This window comes from Oreochromis niloticus, linkage group LG7 (genome assembly GCF_001858045.2).
Source record: "Oreochromis niloticus isolate F11D_XX linkage group LG7, O_niloticus_UMD_NMBU, whole genome shotgun sequence".
In the NCBI taxonomy this organism is placed as follows: Eukaryota; Metazoa; Chordata; class Actinopteri; order Cichliformes; family Cichlidae; genus Oreochromis; species Oreochromis niloticus.
Genome location: NC_031972.2, coordinates 9,999,971 through 10,021,666, shown reverse-complemented (window position 1 = coordinate 10,021,666; position 21,696 = coordinate 9,999,971). Strand labels below are relative to the sequence as shown.

At 39.4% G+C, this 21,696-nt stretch overlaps 1 protein-coding gene and 1 long non-coding RNA gene across 5 annotated transcripts in view; both read right to left on the bottom strand.

Moving 5' to 3' along the window:
- The window catches only part of LOC100703592 (ras-specific guanine nucleotide-releasing factor RalGPS1), a 91,935-nt gene extending 70,239 nt beyond the window's left edge, over positions 1-21,696 (bottom strand). Inside the window, exons 1-5 of one of the 4 annotated variants that reach the window (XM_005449500.3) lie at positions 21,549-21,696; positions 21,247-21,446; positions 17,915-18,053; positions 7,100-7,204; positions 754-804 (exon numbers count right to left, since the gene is read on the bottom strand). In XM_005449500.3, the coding sequence (XP_005449557.1) occupies positions 754-804; positions 7,100-7,204; positions 17,915-17,971 (213 nt within the window). In that variant the 5' untranslated portion in view covers positions 17,972-18,053; positions 21,247-21,446; positions 21,549-21,696. Of the gene's footprint in view, positions 1-753; positions 805-5,779; positions 5,896-7,099; positions 7,205-17,611; positions 17,702-17,914; positions 18,054-21,246; positions 21,447-21,548 lie in introns of those variants that run through there. The other 3 variants (XM_003439635.5, XM_019360737.1, XM_005449502.2) reach the window with 3 other exon arrangements.
- On the bottom strand, positions 11,947-12,967 carry LOC112847356 (uncharacterized). The gene is made up of 2 exons (XR_003220865.1): positions 12,574-12,967; positions 11,947-12,108 (listed from the first exon to the last, which is right to left on the bottom strand). It is a non-coding gene; the product is annotated as an uncharacterized LOC112847356 (long non-coding RNA).

The window sequence follows — 21,696 nt, the reverse complement described above, 5'->3', positions numbered from 1 at the left end:
GATGGGCTTTATAGTACACCCACCACTGACAGATGTGATCAGTCTTAGAAATCACATTAGAAGCATAAACCCCATGGCTGCAAAGTCATAACTTTCTGACTGCCATTTTAGAAGAACTGATTTGTGTACAATTACGTAATTAGGGGATTTCATCCCGAGCCAATTCCAAATCTCAATTTCTTTCCATTTCTCTCCCGGGTAATCCTCCTGGCACATAGCATCTGAAGACGCTGATGTTTCAAGATTTTTCAGCCAGAAACAGTGAAAGGAAGTTCACTGACTAATGCAGGCTAAGCAGCATTTCCAAACATGGAGGACAATCCAGGTTCAGCTGACTGGAGCAGCTGTGAAGACCATCTTGAGCAGAAATACTTGGAATCAGTGAATGAGGAGGAGCAGCTCTCTGAGGGGTTTCCTGCATTTTGGTCTTTTCACCTTTTTTTAATGATAGAGAAAGATTGCTTTCAATGAAGCGCAGTAAAGGTTTGTCTGGCCAAGAATCACACCACTGAGTGCACTGTTATTGCCACTGTATAGGTGATACCATTTAGCAATCATAATCATATTGCCCAAGAACACTGTTCATATTCCATGGGACTGTTATACATCTAAGCTCATAGAAATTAATCAGAAACTGCTTCAGTAATAATCAACGATTAGGCTTATGACACTCCACAGTTGGCATTGAGAATGAAACTGTGAAATGATTTTTAGAAGACTACCCACCACTTTAACATCACAAGCATTTCTTACCTCTGGTTGTATGGCTTTAAACACTGGTGCATCCATCAGGGTGATTTGACTCTGAAAAAAAAGAAAAGTTATATAGACATATACACACACACCAATCCATCTGGCTAAGCTTTTCTGACAACTTTTTACTTTTACTCCCTACATTTTAATACAAATATCTGTACTTTCTACTCCTCACAGTTTCAAAACAGACTCATTACTTTAAGCTCAATGGCATCATTTACAGTTTTTATATTTGGGGGGATTAAAGTGGGCCGGAAGGAGTGCAGGTGTCCGTATGTTGTGGTTAGCATACAGTTAGTGTCCAGATATATATGGACCTAATACAAGGTTTGTTTGTTTTTTTACCCATTTACTGAAACATAGTCCAATTAAAATTATATAATGGACATGGACATAATGTTTAGACTCTCGGCTTTCATTTGAGGGTATCCACATTCAACTGGATAAAGGGTTTAGGAGTTTCACCTCCTTAACATGTGCCACCCTCTTTTTAAAGGAACCAAAAGTAATTGAAAATAATTGAAACTTAAAGGCTCTTTCATGGGCAGGTTATGGGCAATTCCTTCATTATGTTATTGCCAATTAAGCAGATAAAAGGCCTGTAATTGTTTTGAGGTGTGGTGCTTGCAGTTGAAAGATTTGGAAGATTGTGCTGTGAACGGACAACACGCGGTCAAAGGAGTTCTCCCTGCAGGTAAAACAAGCCATCCTTAAGCTGCGAAAACAGAAAAGAAAAAAAAAACATCAGAGAAACTGCCACATCATTAGGAGTGGAAAAATCTACAGTTCTCAGTACATCTTGAGAAAGAAGGAAAGCACTGTTGAACTCAGCAATGCAAAAAGACCTGGACGTCCACGGAAGACAATAGTGGTGGATGAACGGAGAATCATTTCCATGGTGAAGAGAGACCCCTTCACAACAGCCAAGGAGGTAGATGGATCAATATCCAAGTCTACCATAAAGAGAAGACTGCAGCTCATGATCCAAAGCATACCACATCAGAGGTAGTGTGATGGCTTACGTGGCTGCCAGTGGCACTGGGACACTAGCGTTTATTGATGATGTGACACAAAACAGAAGCAGTCGAATTAATTCTTAGTTGTTCTGGGAAATACTGTCTGCAGCAAAATGCAGTCAAATTGATTGGGCGGCATTTCCTGATACAGATGGATAATGACCCAAAACATACAGTCAAAGCAACCCAAGAGTTTATTAAAGCAAAGAAGTGGAATATTCTTAAATGGCCAAGTTAGTCACCTGATCTTAACCCAACTGAGCATGCATTTTAAAGTCTAAACTTCAGACAAAAAGGCCTACAAACAGGCAGAGCATTAAAATGGAGGAAACCCACCATCTAGTGATGTCCATGAGTTCAATACTTCATGCTGTCATTGGCAACAAACGGGTTTTCAACCAAGTATTAGAAATGAACATTTTATTTTCAGTTATCTAATTTGTCCAATTACTTTTGAGCCCCTGAAATGAAGGAATTGTGTTAGAAAATGCTGTAGGTCATCGCATTTTTATGCAGTCTTTTTGTTCAACCCACTGAATTAAAGCTGAAGGTCTGCAGTTCAACTGGAGTTGAAGATGTTTCATTTAAAATTCATTGTGGTAATTTAGAGAACCAAAATGAGGAAAAAAAAGTTGTCTCTGTCCAAATATTTATGGACCTAACTGTATAGCTAGTGCTACAGAAGAGGAAATAGGCAATAAATAGGCAATAAAGAGGCAATAAAGAGAGTAACATTTCTACATGACAGTTTCTACAACATCTCTATCAGCTCAACAAATATCAGCAAAGACATGACTGTTCATGTGCAGTTTGTCACACAGTGTTTTGCTAACTAAAGGTCCAGCTGCTAAAGGTCCAGAGAGAGAAAAAAATTGAGTTAACTTCACTCAGAGATGGAGAAACATAAGAAAAGACAGGAGAGAAGGGGAAGAAGAGAGGGTACATTTAAGGTAAGGTCTCCTCGGTGACACTTAACACATAAATTGCAGATTTAAAGATTACATGTGATGTTGCATTAAAATTCTGGGTACTTTTTGGCAGGATTAGCTTAGCTTTAATGTAGTGAATTCACATTGAAAAACTGTGTTGGACTGACACACAGTGGCTGTGGCGGTCAGTGTTAAGTTACAAGTGTAGCAGAGATTAATTTACATTTAAACTGATGACGCTTAGATTCTTTCACTGAATTCACTCATTATGTTGTTATGTATGTTGTTGTATGATGTTGGTGTAGGAAATGGAACTCAGCTGAGATAGCTGTCACACAGCTGCTTAGATCTTGTTGAATTCAGTTGTGAAAATTCACAAACAGCAACAGGTCAGCTGATAACAGCTTCTCTACTAAGAAAATCTAGTGGAGCTCACAATAGAAATTATTGTAAGCTGTTAGTATTTTCTCCAAGCTGAGCCACTACAAAAGATCTTAGTCTTGCCCCACCTGCTAAATCAAACTGAGTACATTCATTAGAATTAGAATGTAGATTCAAAAAACATTTGAATTCTCATGTACTAATAACATACTTATATATAAGTATATTAATAAAGCAGAATGTCCAGTTGTCTGTGCATAAAAACAGATTGTACTTTTTACTTTCTTACTTTGAGTAGATTACAGAGACTGTACTTTTTCACTTTTACTTGAGGAAAGAAGTGAAATCAATACTTTAACTTTAACTGGAGTATTTTTTAACACAGGTATCTCAGCTGCAGAGGAGGGGTGATGCAGTGGGTTCAGGGCAGTGCTAGTTGAGGCTGATTGGTGCTGCTAGTAATAACTGTCTAATCTTGCTTCTTCTATTTAATACAATGCTGAGACAAGGCAAGCAAAGCTGCAGAGTGGAAGCAGTATCGTAGTCAAATGCCTAAACCAGCTCAAGTGGCACTTTTCAATGTGGAGGAGTAGTGGCTCTACTTTGATCCTCTCTCTGATGGCTGAACCCCTCATCTCTAAAGGAGAAATGGGGTGAGGAGAAAGCTTACCGCTTCTATTCACAGCCCTGTTCGTTAGGTCACTACCCAAAGCCTGTGACCACTGGTGAGAGTGTGAACATAGGTTGACCAATAACACGACAACTTCGCTTTTACGCTCCTGTCTCTCTTCTCCGTGGCAGACTAGGACTGGTGTAACATGTGCATAACTGCAGCCTCGGCCCCAGTCCATCTCTCCCCTCACACGTGAACAAGATTCCAAGCTACTTAAACTCCTCTACTTGGAACAGCAATGTCTCTACCCCGGAGTGGGCACTCCACTTCACCCTTTTCTGACTGAAGACCATGGACTCAGACGTTGAGTTTCCAATTCTCATACCTGCCACTTCACACTCTGCTGAGAACTGCTCCAGTGTAAGATGGAGACCACGACCTGATGAAACAAATAGGACTACATCATCTGCAAAAAACAGAGATGAGATTCTGAGGTCACCAAGGCAGATGCCTTTCACCATTTGGCTAGACACCTAGATATTCTGTTTATAAAAATTATAAACAGAATTGGTGAAAAAGGGCCAAACACCGTATACTCTAGCACCACCCCCCACGGGATACCCTGAGGGATATGGTCGAATTTCTTTTACAAGTCTATAAAACACATGTAGGAACACACCATTCTTAAAGATTGGAACCACCACCTCAGTCTGCCAATCCACAGACAATGGCCCAGATTGCCACAAGCGCTGCAGAGGTGTGTCCACCAATACAGCCCTATAGCATCCAGAGAATTCAGGAATTTAGGGTGAATTTCATTCACCAAGGCCACCAAGGCGTTGTTTAACTACCTGAGTGACTTTGCCATTCAGACTCAATGTCCTCAGCCTCCCTCAGAACACTATTAAAGTTCTGCCGGAGGTGAGAGTTGAACATCTTGTGGTCAGCGGCTTCCGCCAGGTGTTCCCAATGCACCCTCGCTATATGTTTTGGTGTGCCATGTCTGTCCAGTGTCCTCCCTTGCCACCTGATCCAACTCACCACATGTGGTGATCAGCTGACAGTTCAGCTCCTCCTTCATCTGAGTGTCCAGAACATTATGGCCAGAGAGCTAGTGCCATGTACACTTATTGACATCTTTATGTTCAAATATTGTGTTCATTATTGACAAAGTCCAATAAGAGAACACCACTGAGGTTCAGATCAGGAAGTCCATTCCTCCCAAATGGAATACAGTCGAGAACCCCACCCAGCAACGTCAAGAAGGCTGAATACTCTGAACCATCATTCTGCATATAAGCACAAATGACAGTCAGGACTCATTCCTTGGCCTGAAGATACAGGGAAACAACCTTCTCGACCCACTGGAGAAAACACCAAAAGTAGCGGCATCAAGCCGACAGAATACAAGGATACCCACCCCAGCTTGCCACCTCTTACGAAGGTTAAGTCCAGGCTGGAACAGAGTCCATCCAGTCTCCAGAAGACTTCCAGAGCCCTCACCATGCATTGAGGCAAGCCTGATTATATCAAGCTGGTATCGACCTCGGGCACTAGCTAAGGCTCCTTACCCACCAGAGAGGCGACGTTCCATGTCCCAATTACCAGCCTCAATAGCTGGGGATCAGTCTCCCAGGGCTTCCAACCTTGACCGCCGCCCAGCTGGGTGGTGGGTGTACAGGTGTTCCTTATTCACAGATGGAAAAATCTTGGAACAGTTGTTGGCCTACCAAAATTATTCTAAGAGCACATTAGTGATTCAAGAGGTTACCAAAGCACCTAGAATAACATTTAAAGAACTGCAGGCTTCAATTGCCTCAGTTAAGGTCAGTCTTCATGAATCAACGGTAACAAAGAGACCAGGCAAAGATGTCATCCATGGAAGAGTGCCAAAGTGAAAAACCACAAGTGACCACAAACACAAAAGTTTGTCTCACATTTTCTAAAAAACATCTTGACAAAACCCAAAACTTTTGGGAAAATATTCTGTAGACTAACAAAACAAAAGCTTAACCTTCTGGAAGGTTTGTGTCCCATTACATCAGGCATGAAACTAAGAGCATGTCATAAAAAGATCATCATACCAACAGTAAAACATGGTGGTGGTAGTGTGATGGTTCTGGGGCTGCTTTGCTGCACCTTTGTTGGACGACTTGCCTTAACTGATGAAACCATGTATTCTGCTCTCTACCAGAACATCCTGAAAGACAATGTCCAGCTATCAGTTTGTACCCTGAAGCATCATTTTCATCCAGAAAATGATTCGGAACACACCACTAAATCCACCTCTGAATGGCTCCAAAAAAATGAATTAACTAATTAAAAAAATAAAGTAGAGGTTTATGAGTGGCCTAGCCAAAGTCCTGAGTTTAATCCAGTTGAGATGCTTAGGCATAAATGGGCTGATATTGCTTGAAAACCTTCTAACGTGGCTAAAGTTTAACAATTCTGCTAAGATGAGCGAGCTAAAATTCCTTCACAGCAATGTGTAAGACTCCTTACCAGTTATTGTAAATACCTGATTGCAGTTGTTGCTCCAAAGGGTGGCACAAGGAGATTTAGATTTTTCAACACAGTGCCAGATAGATTTGGATAGCTTTTTACCTGTAATTGTACAGTACCTACATGATGTTTTTATTCATTTATTTATTTGTATTATTTTTGAAAACCTTAATTAATAATGAAAGCTTTAATGGAGAAGCATGTTTTGTCCTATTTTAAATTTATTTATGTTAACATGGCACATTTTGGCTGTTTTACTTTGTTTCCAACATATCATTTAGTCCATAACAGGATGCTTTAAAAATCCAGTGTAACAAAAAAGTTTGGAAAATAAAATATATCACAATCATGTTTGAATTAGGGCTTGGATTTTAATTTCAATGACTTTTGCTTCCAGCAATTATGAAAGTAAATTAATCATGATAAAAGGGTTAGTCTTTACTGTTCATTTTGTATTCCTTTTCTTCAGACCCACCCACTCTTTTTGACCAGGTCAAGACAAGATGACCAAAAGAAATCATTCTTTCTGTTATAATTTTTTTTTTCAATTAAATTACACTCAAAGTTATAAAAACTCTGCTGTAGTAAAAGAAAAAACAAAATCTGAATTCCAACTTGAATTCCAAGTAAGTGCAAATTATTTTTATTGTTAAGCTGATAATTACTCATGTTAACCAAGTATCATCCAAAATTATCATTATGTTTTTTGATGTAATCAATTAGCTTAGACTGCCACCTAAAAATATGAAAATAACGTTAAATGCCAAGGTTTTTAAAGAAAATGTACTTAAATTAAATTTATATGCCATTTACCATCATCTATTCCATAATATCTATTCCATTATATTCTCTTATAGAAGTTATTCATTAACCTCATAAACTCATTTAATCAACATACTTACAGCAAACTCCTCAGGTGTCACCTTAAGCACATCAAAGACAACCGCATCGTAGCTCTTGGCGTAGTTCACATAAGGTCCTTGCAGAGAGTCAGAGCTGCTGCTGGCCTGACAGAAACAAATTTCACCATCAATCTATCACAGAATAACTCAAGATATAATAGTGTCACAATTCATGCAAGACAATCCTCTGATTTGTAACTAAAATATTTTAAGTTTTACTGTGTCAGTTTAGGCAATTGTGATTTGCTGCCAGCCATACTTGTGTGGTAAGTTGTTTCTTCACTGTTTCACAGTAAGAATGAAAAAAGTAGTGACTTTGGTTAGGAATGTCAAAAATTAATACATAATAATTGATACCAAAATTACCATCAGATTAAATACTCCTTTACAACAATACCAATAGTGCTCTTTACATTCTTCAGTAGACACAGAGTGCAGTGGAAATGCCCCCCAAATTATCCTCAATTATCCACAGGTATATAAATATATACAGGGATCAATAAAGTATTCTGATTCTGATACAGTACATGTGCAGTACATTTTTGCATATCAATATTATTAATGTTAATATTTTTTAAAGAAGTATTTACAAATGTATTTGTAAATGTCCTCTGAGTTTAGAACTTTCTTCAAATGTAGAAAATAATTTGTTAATGAGCTCAGAAACACAGACCCACAGTGTGACAAGAATAACAGTCTAGATTTACAGGGGGTATTAAAATATCACTGAAAAATTAAGGTGAATTTTCAACAACATGCATCACTCATAATGCACGGCACAATGAGCCACACTTTAAACACTGGATTTTTTCTAAACTCTACTATAAAGAATCCAGCAGACAGGTATCAAAATGCATACTTCACATACTGGAGAAAACGACTAGAGGATTATATCGAACGCTACTACGGCAACTACGGAATTGTTTCAAACACAACCCAACAAGACACCATAAAGCTATTTCAATCTAATTAAATTTTATTTATAGTGGCAAGATAAAGATCCTACAATTATAGGGAGAAACAACCTCCCTTGAGCAAGCATTTGGTAGTGGTGGGAAGAAAAATCTCCCTTGAAACAGTAAAAAATTTCCAGCAGAACCAGGCTGAACGTGGGGCAGATACACTGTAACAGAAGGACCCGATGCCCAAAGCTTTGCAAGTTAAGCGGAAGTTTATTTATGGTGTTTTTCTTCCCAACACTCTGCTTGTGCAGCCTTCTGGCTGTGCACCTCCTTCAGCTCCTCACACCACACAACTCTATCCTCCAAGCCCCGGCAGTTACTGAATTAGGGACATTGTGGTTGATTCTTGCTGGACCTTGGCTGGTCCGTGACGATAATGAAATACACATATACATTGTTTTTTGCCACAGAAAGGGAGAAAGATAGATCACTTAATTAAATAAAAACAAACAACCAAAAAAACATACTTAGACTAGATTAGATAGAACTTTATTAATCCCTCGGGTGGATTCCTCCAAGAAATTCAGTAAAGTATTGTACTTGTGTATCTAGTAGCATATTAGGAACCTTTACAATATCAATTTGACATAATTTTTGGGTCTCAAGATACAGCAGACAAAAGAGGCACAACATTTTTAAAATTTCTCTAAATGAGAAATTAGAAAAAAGTGACATTAGGTATATGAATACAGAAATTGTCTGGGAATTAAAGCATCTTTACAGTTCTCAGTTACAAGATTATTTGGTTCCTCCTGTTGGCCTTATCAGCATTATTACAAAGTATTGGTCAGTCTATGGGTACATCTTTACACTATTAAACATTTATAACAACATTTGTATGATGCATCACCAAACTCAACAGATAGAGGCTTTAAAAACAAAACTGAAAGACACTGGTCATTAGAGGTGACATGCTTTTTTTTAAAAAAAAACTTTGACTATCACCAGTGGTTTATTATTATTGTTATATTTGTTATTCATTATATTGTATTATTTGCCTTAATACAAGTGGGCAAATAATGTGTCCAAGAGTGATTCTTCTTTTAGTTCAATCACATGATATTAACCAACAGAGTGTTTCTGATGGGCCAAGCGCCCGAGGACTTGAAATATGCCATGAAAGAATATGGTAACACATTTAAGGCATTTGTGAAAATTATAATAGAGATATATCTATATGTTTAGTGTTTGTTTTAGTTACTTGTATTCATAAACAACAAAAACATATATGTTAAATCCATCCATCCATCCACTTTATTCTGCTTCCGGGGCCGGGTCGTGGGGGCAGTAGCCCAAGCAGAGAAGCCCAGACCTCCCTCTCCCCAGCCACCTCCTCCAGCTTGTCCGGGGGAACACCAAGGCGTTCCCAGGCCAGCCGAGAGATACTGGCCGTTTATCAATGCCCAAGTACGCGAGTACGTACTCGCGTTCTCGGTGAGTACGTACTTGCCGAGAACACACGGGAGTACGTACCCGCCGAGAACGCGAGCACGGACTCGCGATATGTACAATTGGAACACCTGCGTACGTGATGATATCACAGGTCCGGAGTTTTTACTGCCGTCCCCTCCTAATTTAACTGTGAGTAACATGTTATGAAGCTTAACTGTAATCACAGCCAAACCGGTTTACTCAGGAACAAATAAAACACTGAAATAAACCAAACATTAACATTTAGAAGTGATCTAAGTGACTTATATATCATTTTTAACCTCAGTAGTGAAACCTCTATTAATTAAAATAGTGTACATTAGGGCTGCACGATTTTGCATAAAATGAGAATCACGATTTTTTTGCTTAGAATCGACATCACGATTCTCTCACGATTTTCTTTTCCAATATAAATATTTATTGCACTTATTGACTGCACATCAACTTCATAACAGTTGAAACTGAACATAAAAACAATAAATAAACATAAAAACAATAAATGCCTCACATTTTGTGGTTGCCGCAAAATGTTGTACTGCTTGAAATTCCGTCTCCACCGTTGCTCGACAGTGCGTGTATAGAGCAGGTAGCGCAACAATAGAAAAATAGTTGCAGGACGGCACTGTGTAGCGTTTGTCTAGGGTGTTGATCATTTTCCTAAATCCCTCGTTTTGCACAGTGTTGATGGGAGCCATATCTTTGGTCAGGTGATAAGTAATAGCCTCCGTAATTTCTTTGTGCCTGCGGGAGTTCGACGTGTATAGGGAAGCGCTGTATAAGGTTCCCGTTGTTGATGTTTGGGTGGTTGACCGGGACAGATTTTCTCCTGTCACTTTCTCGTCATCCCTGACGTGTTCTCCGTTGTTTTTTCCCTGCCAATTTGAGCATCACACGGCACAGCTTCTATATCACGTGGTATAAGGCTCCGCCCTTGTCATTTGTTGAGCAGGAAGAGTGAGCGCTTGTTTTCATGCAGATTACGTCCCGGATCAAAATGCGGTACAATCGTCATCGTTTTTTTTTTCTTTTTTTTTTTAAAATCGTTGTCATTTGGAAATGAGATCGCACATAAGCATGAATCGAGATCACGATTTTCTAACGATTAATCATGCAGCCCTAGTGTACATGTACATACGTGTACATACCTTAATAAAAACAAGCAGGTGAGATGTTAGAACGCTTTTATTTCTATTCTAGTGGACACTCAATACTATAGACAGCTGCTGGAGTTTCTTTAACCTGAGTAGTGAGAAGTCCGCGAGCGGGGGGGGTGGTGCTGAAAACGATGTGCCGGGAGTCCACTGTTGAGTTTTGGACGAAATGCATTCTGGGATATATAGCTGTCCCAAGTCCACACCGATGCATGCTCGATAAAACGGGCGGATCGAGAACACATCCGGGACTTTTTTCGCGTTCTCGGCTTGGTCTCCGACAGATGACGTATCACGAGTACACATATTGATAAACGCCCACAATGTCTCCAGCGTGTCCTGGGTCTGCCCCGGGGCCTCCTCCCGGTGGGTCATGCCTGGAAAACCTCACCCAGGAGGCGCCCAGGAGGCATCCTTGTCAGATGTCCGAACCACCTCAACTGGCTCCTTTTGATGTGGAGGAGCAGCGGCTCTACTCTGAGCCCCTCCCGAATGGCCAAACTTCTCACCCTATCTCTAAGGGAGAGGCCAGCCACCCTTCGGAGGAATCCCGTTTCCACCGCTTGTATTCGCGATCTCATTCTTTCGGTCACTACCCACAGCTCGTGACCATAGGTGAGGGTAGGGGCGTAGATTGACCGGTAAATTGAAAGCTTCGCTTTTACACTCAGCTCTCTCTTCACCACAACAGACCGTTACAGCGTCCGCATCACTGTGGCTGCTGCACCAATCCGTCTGTCGATCTCCCGCTCCCTTCTCCCATAACTCGTGAACAAGACCACGAGATACTTGAACTCCACCACTTGGGGCAGGAACTCGTCCCTGACCTGGAGTGGGCACTCCACCCTTTTCCGGCTGAGGACCATGGCCTCAGATTTGGAGGTGCTGATTCTCATTCCCACCGCTTCACACTCCGCTGCGAACCGTTCCAAGGCAAGCTTGAGGCCATCACCCGATGAAGCCAACAGAACCACATCATCTGCAAAAAGCAGAGATGAGATCCTGAGACCACAAAAGTGAAAGCCTTCCGCCACTTGGCTGTGCCTAGAAACTCTGTCCATAAAAATTATGAACAGAATCGGTGACAAAGGGCAGCCCTGGCGGAGCCCATCACCCACCAGGAACGACTCCAACTTTTTGCCGGCTATGCGGACCAAGCTTTTGCAACGGTTGTATAAGGACTGAATGGCCCGTAGCAATGGGCCAGACACCCCATACTCCCGGAGTACCCACCAACCACAGGACCACCCGAGGGACACCGCTGAATGCCTTCTCCAAGTCCACATATATGTTATGATATATGTTAAATACTTAATTCAATTTTATTTATAAAGTGTTCAAACAGCCGAGAGTACAGGGAGTGAGGCTTGGAAAGCAGTGGGAAAGCAGGTAGGTGTTTGGTCATAACGCATGATAAATGTCTCACTGGTGGTCAGTAGATGGCTGAGCAAGATGGGTGGAGAATCTGAGAAACAAAGAACCATAGTTAGTACAGTGCAGATGACATGGAACCAATAAGTCAAGTTGGTCTCAAAGTGTCTAATTAGTCAACAAAAGGAAGTCAAGTGTCTAAAATAATGTGTTTTTCTACTTCCACAGAGCCAGTGATGGTTGAAGATGGCTGAATAGATAGTTTGATTTCTAGTGATCCAGAAAGGAACTTGGAAACATGCAAACATTTCTTTAAGCTGTGGAAAATCTATCTATCTAGAAATAAAGGTGTAGAAGTGTGTACCATGTATAGTGTAGTAACAAAATTCAGTGTTTGATGTAACTGAGTCACATGAGACATAAGCCATCAATAAGCTATCAATAAGAATAGGTCAAATAATAGAAAATAGATAATAAGCCATAAAGCATAAAAGTAGTGTTTCTCTATTTGTAAACTGTAATATCTGTTGTGGAAGACTCTGGTTTGAAGGAAACTTACCAGAGGGCAGTGAAGAAGAACATCTCTTGGTCTTCTGCTTCCTGACTGGCTGGCTGACCTTCATGCCTGTTCCTACCACCCTCCAACCCTCCTTTAGTTACAGTTATAGTTTTGCGACATGTTTCCCGCAAGAAGCGTCGCAAAAGCAAGTAAATTTGTGAATTTGTGACTCAAGAGGGTGCAATTGATGCAATTGAGCACTTGTATTCACTGATTTAAAAGGTTGTAATCACATTAGAATTGCAGATTTCCAGCTGTCAGTATATTTGTATAATATCAAATATAATATCATGGCGGGGGGGGTCATATGATTGTTGAGGTTTTCTCTGTATTGTTGTGGGTCTTCACCTTGCAATATACAGCGCCTCCATGCAACTGTTGTGTTGTGATTTGGCACTATATATTAAAAAGGAAAGAAAATTGAACTGAACTGAAGTAGATATTCAGTTATACCTACTGCCTTTTAATATTTCTTGAATATAAACAGGACAAGAAAAACTGTTGAACTGAAGAAATGAACTTTAAAACTGACTGAAATTTAAGCTGTTAAATTAGCAGTAGCAGTACTCAATGCAATTGAGGCAATTTATTGCCTTAATTATTTTGTAAAATTTTGTGTTACGTGTTTTCAAAAGTCCAGATGTTTGAATTTGTTTACAAAAAGATTGCAAAGGTGAACAGTAAAAATAGAGTTTTGCTACTTTGAAGAAGTGACCCCTTTGTACCAATTACCAATAACTCTTAAGTTATGTTAATTTATTCCAATGCGAGACATGCAGGCAGCAAAATTTATAAGTGCAAGCATATGAAGGGCATTCCCCATCCTTTGGGGAAAAAGTGCGACCCTTTTTAAGTGTGACCCTTGTGAAAATAGGAGCCAATGCAATGCAGTGCAATGCATTATAATGCAATAGTAATGACACGGCATTATATCCAGTGACACACCATAAGCCAAATACAGGCACAAAAGCAGCCTAGGCAGTTTTCCCTGGAAAACTTTTTAAATAAAAATCTCAAAAACTTGCTCAACACTTTAACAATAACCAAGCAACTTTGCAGGAACTGCACAATAATGTCACATAATAAAACTGAAAAATATTTTCAACCTGGAACGTTCTTGGATAGAGCTTTTTAACCAGCTGCTTAATGCCTCGTTTTTCTACCAGGTAACAATAAGAGTAATTTCCATCCAGTTTTGTTTTGTTTTTTTGTTTTCTTGTTTGTTATATTTTGCAAAACCTTGGAGGTTTCTGAAGTAGATCCATTTTTAGGTACTCAAAAGTCATTGGCAGGGGAATGTGCACCTCTGACGACCTCTGACTCTCAGACATGCCCAGGCTTATTTTGTTGTTGTTCATACACAGGAGCAAATGTATGACATTTTTATAGCAACAATTTCATAATATGACATTTTGATATAAATATCAAATAAAAAATATATAAAAATTATAAATTGAATACTCACATTAAACACAAACAAACAAATAAACCCACCGGCTTTCTACTACAAAGTTCAATGTTGGATACATTTTATATTTCAGAGACACCACTCGTAAGATAATGTTTAGGGCATCATGTTTTCTGCCATCCTGGGTATTAACCCCCCTATGAAAGTTTTTTTTTTTTTTTTTTTCTCAACATAGCAATTCTAAACATATTATTTTTCTTTAGAAAGCACCAATTATTTCTATTTGCACCCGTAATAGAAATATTTCAGAAATCCAACTAAAATTACCAGTGTCATTATTATTAAGCCCTCTGAAAAACTGACCTTTTTTACAAAAAAAAAAAAATTGAGCCATTACACAAACTAATGCTGAGCAATGAGGTGCTTTAACTTTGTGATGCTTAAAGCTTCACAAAGTCAAAAATCTCACGGTTTGGATCGGATCACGGTTTTAAGTCACGGATCAATTTTCGGATCAGCAAAAAAAGAAAAAAATTTAACATTTACTTATTTACTTATTGAAGTATTTTTTGCCTGTTAAAAACATTCAACTCAAGACTCATTCCACGCAATTATATAAAAACAAATTATGGTACAATATAGGGCTTTGTATCTACCACTCAATTCAATTCAATTCAATTCAATTTTATTTATAAAGCGTCAAATCACAACAACAATCGCCTCAAGGCGCTTTATATTGTAAGGTAGACCCTACAATAATACATTTTTTTTTTTTTTATTGTACAATGTACCAAAATACATCGCAGAACTTAAGCAGATCCATCCAAAAATGTACAGTTATGGGTGATGAGGAACGAAGCAGCCATCAATCAGAAAAGAAAGGAAAGGCACAGTAATAGAAGTCTCCAGCAGCAAACAATTATCTTAATGTCCTTCCTTATAAAGTAAGATATAACTAAATCAAAAAGAAAAGTAATACTAAGAAAAAAAAAAAACACAACAACAACAACAACAACAAACAAACACAGAAAAAAAGAAAAAAAAAAAAACGGAGAACGTACAGTCCACGCACATACAGTCTATCTACATTAGCTTAGAAGCTGCATCAAAAAATCAAGTAAGGTGTGAGCTTTATTAACATTACATTTGTCTAATGAAGCCTTCAATAAAGAGACTTCATTTTTAAAAGCAGCGAAGATCGGAGTAATTTTCAAGAAGCGACATTTATGAATGAAGAATTTTGCGACTATAAATAGGTTGTTAATCCCAAATTCTATTTTCTTATTTTCTGTTTGTAGGCCAACTCTAATTACTTGAAAGGTTAGAGAAGGGCAGTCAATATTTTTAGAAGTTAACCAGTACTGGAAACCATCCCAAAAAGATCTGATGCTTTCACATGAGTAGAAAAGGTGCTCTGTAGTCTCAATATCAGTGTTGCAAAGTGTGCATGTGTTCGTATCTATATTGAATTTCTTGTGAAGATAATCCTTGGACGGGTATATGGCATTTAACACTTTAAAGTGAATTTCTTTAGCTTTTGGCGGAATTGGAAAGGAAAGATACTTGGTCAAAAACCTAAAGTTATAATCTTTAAACAAATATTTTCTTGTTAATTGAGAAGGAAAAAGTTGCTTGGTTAAAATTGTCCTTAAAAATTTGTTATTGCAAGTCTTTCCTTTAAATTGACGATCATCAATAAATAAGGATGGTTCACGGATTATAAAGGAAGAATAGGTTAAACTGGCTTTAGTCATCTGAATCATTGCAGGGGGAATGGCTTTCACAACTTTAATGAATTTACTTTGAGTACATACTAAGCCATAATTATCAATAAATTTATTATACGATAATACATTGCCGTCATTGTCTAAAAGGTGTAGAACGGTCCAAATTCCGTGGTCCATCCAATCCTTATAAAAGAAGGATTTTCTTTTTATCAATATACATCGGTTGTTCCAGATCGAATTTGTATGTGGAGAAAAATTGTGCTTATAAATCATTTTCCAGTACTGGAGAACCTGTTTATGAAAATTGGATAATTTAATTGGTAATTTGGAGATTTCAAAATCACACTTTAAGAGAAATTCAATGCCACCAAGCTTCTCAAAAATTACTTTTGGGAAATAAAACCAAATATTATTTAAATTATTTATGAAAGACTGCAACCATTTAAGTTTGATGGAACCATCCAATGCTTCAAAATCAATCACATTCAATCCGCCTTCTTCTAAAGACTTCACTACATCATTCTTCCTAATATAATGTTGCTTATTTCTCCAAATATAATTAAAGTTAATTTGATTTATATTCTTGATTAGTTTATTGGAAATATATAAACATTGAGATGGATAAATCAGTCGCGAAATACCTTCTGTTTTGGTAAGTAGGACACGTCCAAAGATGGAAAGGTCTCTTTGTAACCAGCTGATTAGGATCTTTTTAGATTTTTGGGTAATATGCTCAAGATTTAGGATTTCTCTATTATTTATATTCTTTGAGATTATAATACCCAAATATTTAATTTCAGTTTTTACAGCTATATTAAGAGAGATGCTGGGTTTTCCATCATGAATAGTTAATATTTCACATTTTCTAATATTCAGATACAAACCAGAGGCCTTTGAAAATAGTGAAATTTCATTTAGTGCGAGAGGAACCTGTAACATGTTCTTTAAAAACAGTGTAGTATCATCTGCTAGCTGACTTATAATCAGTGGGGCTCCCATTAAGTTCAGTGGTTGAATATTTGGATTGTGTTTTATGAAAATAGCCAAGAGTTCTGTTACAATAATGAAAAGTAGCGGAGAAGCTGGACACCCCTGACGGATTCCTCGACTAATGTTAAATCGTTTAGATGTTCCAAAAGGTAAAGAAATAGAACTATTGATATCGGAGTATAACAAAGAAATTAAATCTATGAATTTTTTACCAAAACCAAAATACTGCAAAGCTTTAAAAATAAAAGGATGTTCGACCGTATCAAATGCTTTATAGAAGTCTAAAAAAAGAATCACACCATCATCTTCAATTAAGTGATTATAGTCCAATAAATCCAAAACTAATCTAATATTATTGTGGATAGAACGATTCTTAATAATACATATTGCTCATTATATCGCACTCTGTTGTGATATAATGAACTGTCACGGTCACGTAGCTTTCCGTGTCCTTGGAGGTCTACCCATTTGTAGTTAGGGCAACAGAAGATGCCTGAGACAGTTCAGCCATAACTTTAAACTTTTCCTGCTGATACATGCTTGGAACAATCTTACCACTAAAGTGGACGCGCAACGGGATATCATAGCGGGGCTCAAGCACGTTCATCATAGTTTAAAACCCTAGCCGCTAGCGCTGGCCATAACTATCGCTTGACAGACTGACCACGCGCACCATACACATACTTTTTTTTCTTCTTTTTCGAATCTTCGGATCACGTGCGTGCCGAACCGTGGATTGCAAGGGTTTGAACTGTTACTTGAGAACGTATCACAAAGCCTTATTTTTGCATGCAGAGAGGACAGAGTCAAATCCCTTGTTTGTGTGCACAAATAAAGATGATTCTGATTTAGCCCTGCACAAAGCCCTGACATAAATCCTACTAAAAATCTGTTGGGTGAATTAGAAACCAACCATGCCAGAAGACCATCAAATCTAGAGCTTAAGAGATTCCTCAAAGAAGAATGGGCTGGGATTTTCTTTTTGGAGACTGCAGGCTGTTATCTAGCAGAAAGGATACACAACTGGCTATTAGCATTATGGGACACTAATAATTTTGACCCTTGTAGCTTTTGGCTTTATTTTTAAATAATATTGTTTCTGTGCGCAAAGCAAAATAATGGAAGCATCCATTATAAAACTAGCATGTTTTATAATGGAGCAAAAAACAAAAATAAAAATAAACAAACAATAAACTCTGTAGAAGCATGTCCTTACCTCTGAGGTGACTGAATTGATGCTAGTACCATCCGACAGCCCGTTCCTGCGATACATGCTCACAGAGGGATTGAATGGATGCACAGGTAAGGGCAACTGAGGCCTTTAGCTGGGGGCACACATAACCTGTCATCCATGCCTGCAAACAGAAGACATGAAGCAACTTTGAGTTTCTGTTTCCATCTTAACAGTATTCAAATGGCTGTCTGCCTATCTCCTGAGTATTTGCTATAGAACACTAGGTTGGCCAGGTCCACCACTGGCGTGCTCTACTACCCACACAAGACACGAGCAACAGTGGCTCACAGACCAGTACATACTTTGTACACTGCCTCAATCTGACAATAGAGTTCACTGCAGGCAGACAGGCAGGCCCTGGAGTAGAGCGAAAAGTGAACACACCCTCTCTCTGCTTGACCATAAAACCAATAAGACCCTGTGTTAGCATGACCGCTTTGCCAGTGAGTAAGTGATGGTCTGGGAAGGCATAACCATGGAGGGACATACAGACCACTACATATTAGACCAAAGCACCCTGGCTGCCATTAGGAGCATGAAATCCTCAGACTGACCAGAAACGCTTTGACTTTTGAACTTTAACTCTCATGGTGTTATTGAATTCACCCCTCTGTAGGTCGATCAAACAATGTGGCATCCTTTCATTCCTTACATATGACCCAATCCATATCAGTATAGATATCGAGCATGATTTCTTCCCCTGAGATCTGGTGTGCTTTCAAAAAATTTTCCCACACCATGGCTTATTACTATGCATTTGTTTGGTGTTTAACAAAATTTCTTTACCTCTACACCATAGCAACAGCTCAGAAGTAATTTGTGTTCTTTTTAGAAAATAAAATATTTGCCCCGCCAGAATTCTAACAACCACACACACATATACAATAAATGGACAACCCATTCTTCTACTCTGCTGACTGATGCATCCCACTCAGGTAACACCGCTCTGTGAAGAGGGCTAATTTATCTCTGTAGCTGCATGGTAATCAAAGTTTAAATCAAGGCTAGACTGAAACATTTGGACATTTAGACGTACAAGTTCTATGAAAGGGAACCTTTCCCTATTTCTGATAGAAAACTTTATGATGGTCCTAAAACCAGACTTCTTTTTAGTTTATGAAGATATTTCACCGCTTAAGGTATGAGTCTGTCCTAAAAACTACACTGTTTAGCTCAGGTGTTTTGCCCTTGTGATGAGCCAGTTTTTGTCAAAGGGTGTTGATGAGTCTGAAGTGCACTGGGATGTTACGTTTGGAGAATATTTTTCTGACAATGTTTTGTCATTCTGTTTCTCCTTGGCCAGCATCTGAAATTGTTGCCATGCATTTTTGCTGGATTAATGAAGGTCCAGTTAAGATAATCATGTTTTAAATGCTTTCGCCATGTTTACATATTCCTTTTCTTTCCCTTCTACATTAGAGGAAATATTCTCTGCCCCGTATGGTGCTGAGCTACCTGAAGGACATCACAGACCCAAGTGTGGATCTCCCGCAGTTTGCCTAATGGGCAAATAGGTCTGTCAAGACTGCACCTCGACCAACCGGGAACGTTCACCAGGATTCTGTTCATGGACTTCTGCTGGGGCTTCAACACTGTAATCCCAGACATCCTCCACTGGACGCTCATCCAGCTTACTGTACCCACCTCCACTTGTCAGTGGATGGATGAGGCTGAGGAATATCACATCCCACACACAGATCATGAGCACCAGCCTCCCCAGGGCTGTCTTCCCTCCCTGCTACTCTTCCCCTTTTACACTAATGACTGCACCTCAGGAGAACCATCTGTGAAACTCCTGAAGTTCACAGATAACGCCATCATCATTGATCTGATCAGCGATGACGAATCAGCGTATAGATGGGAGGTGGATCAGCTGGGGATGAACCCGCTCAAGATTGTAGAAATGATGGTGGACTCTGAGAACTCCCTACCTACAGTGCTGTTTGCTAAACCCAGCCACTGCAGAGACAGTTTCTTCCTCCTCTCTGATGAACACTGTGAAATAAGCCACTATTATATCATTCAAGGTCTGATCAGACCAGGCCGCCTTCTTGCACTGCTCCATGGTTGAGGTCTGATACCCATTGTTATCACTTTAGGTAGTGGACAGGGGTCAGCATGGGTCTGTGCCTATGCCCCATACAGAACAAACTGCAATACACTGTGTATTCTTACATTTTTCTGTCAGAACCAGTATCACCTTTTTCAGCAGTTTGATCCCCATTCTTGGATCACCACTGTTCCTTTCTTGTACCACTTTTGATAACCACAGATACAAACTACTGCAGACTGGAAACACACACAGCAAGCTGCAGTTTTAGAGATGCTCTAACCCATTCCTCTAGCCATCATAATTTGGCCCTTTGCAAACTCCTTCAAATCCTTATGGTTGCCCATTTTTCCTGCTTCTGATACATCAATGTTGACGGCAAAATATTCACTTGTTTCCTAATATACCCCATCAACTAACAAGTGCCATAATGAATAGATTATCACACTGATAATGTTATTCAAGTATTTATTTATATAGATAGAATTCATGTGTTTATACTGTGGGAAAACAGCAGATTATTTCACTAAATAGTCTGAAAACAGTTATTTTTTTGAGAATGTGTCAAAATACGACAAACAGCATACAGTGGACTTCATTACTACTATGCAGTCTCAAAAGATGCACAGGGTGTGAGCATGTCAGTATTATGGGACAGTTTAAGGTCACTGCAATAGAAGGGTTTGTTTCCACTAATTAAACCAAAATGGGATTCAATTGGTCACCTCACTCACCTCAGCTGGACTCCAACAGAAAGTTAGAGTAAAGAAGGAACGTCATTTAATATCAAAGCAAGTATCAGATTTTTTGTATTGCACTATACTACTGTAATAATAGCGCAGTTAGCCTTTGTGTGTGTGTGTCGACAATGTTGTTTCTACTGTATATGCTGCCACGTCCCTACATATGACCCTGCAGAGGCAGGGGTGGGGGTAATGACGAGTTAGTTTCTTAGAGGGGGGGGAGAGGCATTTTGTGCTTTAGGCCAGTTCAACACTGAAGCGAGCACTTTACCACACAGACATCTTTTGGCAGCTGAAATACATGTCAAAAGCCTCACAGAGACACACATCCACGCGCCTGTATAGAAAACATGCGCATCGCAAACATGTTTGCGGGTGTCCGCAGGCGGCGTCTTGTGACAGCGACGTCGTACGCCGCGGTTGTTCTAGTAGCCTATTTATTAAGCGCGCACTGCCAGGCCTGCTGCCAAGTCTGTATCAACGATAAGAGAAAAGCATACAAACACATCTGTTGTGCCTACCTTTCCATGGCACAGTCCCTCCCTCCTCCTGCTGCTGCAATAACAAAGACGACAATATGAGCCCACATTAAAACAACCCCCGAAGCTGTAGCTCATTAAAATCCAAACGGTGTTTTCCAAGCGGTGTCCAGGAGGGTTACTCCTCCTTTAAGCCGAACATGAAGCCAAGGTCGCAACGTGTGGTCCGCACGATCCACAAGCTGCAAGGGATACATTAGACGAAATCATTCAAATATGGCAGTGACGTGCCAAATTATCCCCAGAATTAAAAAAAAAAAAAAAAAGTGAAAATGAATAAATACCGACAGCAGGAAGTGGCAGGTAGGCGCATTCATCTTGATAGCCAGGCGTATTGCCTAATAGTGTGCTTGGCTTCATAGACAGCTCCCGCCTCTAAGAGCAACGGACCAATCAGGGAACGGATCAAAGATAGCGTCCTTAAGACGCAGG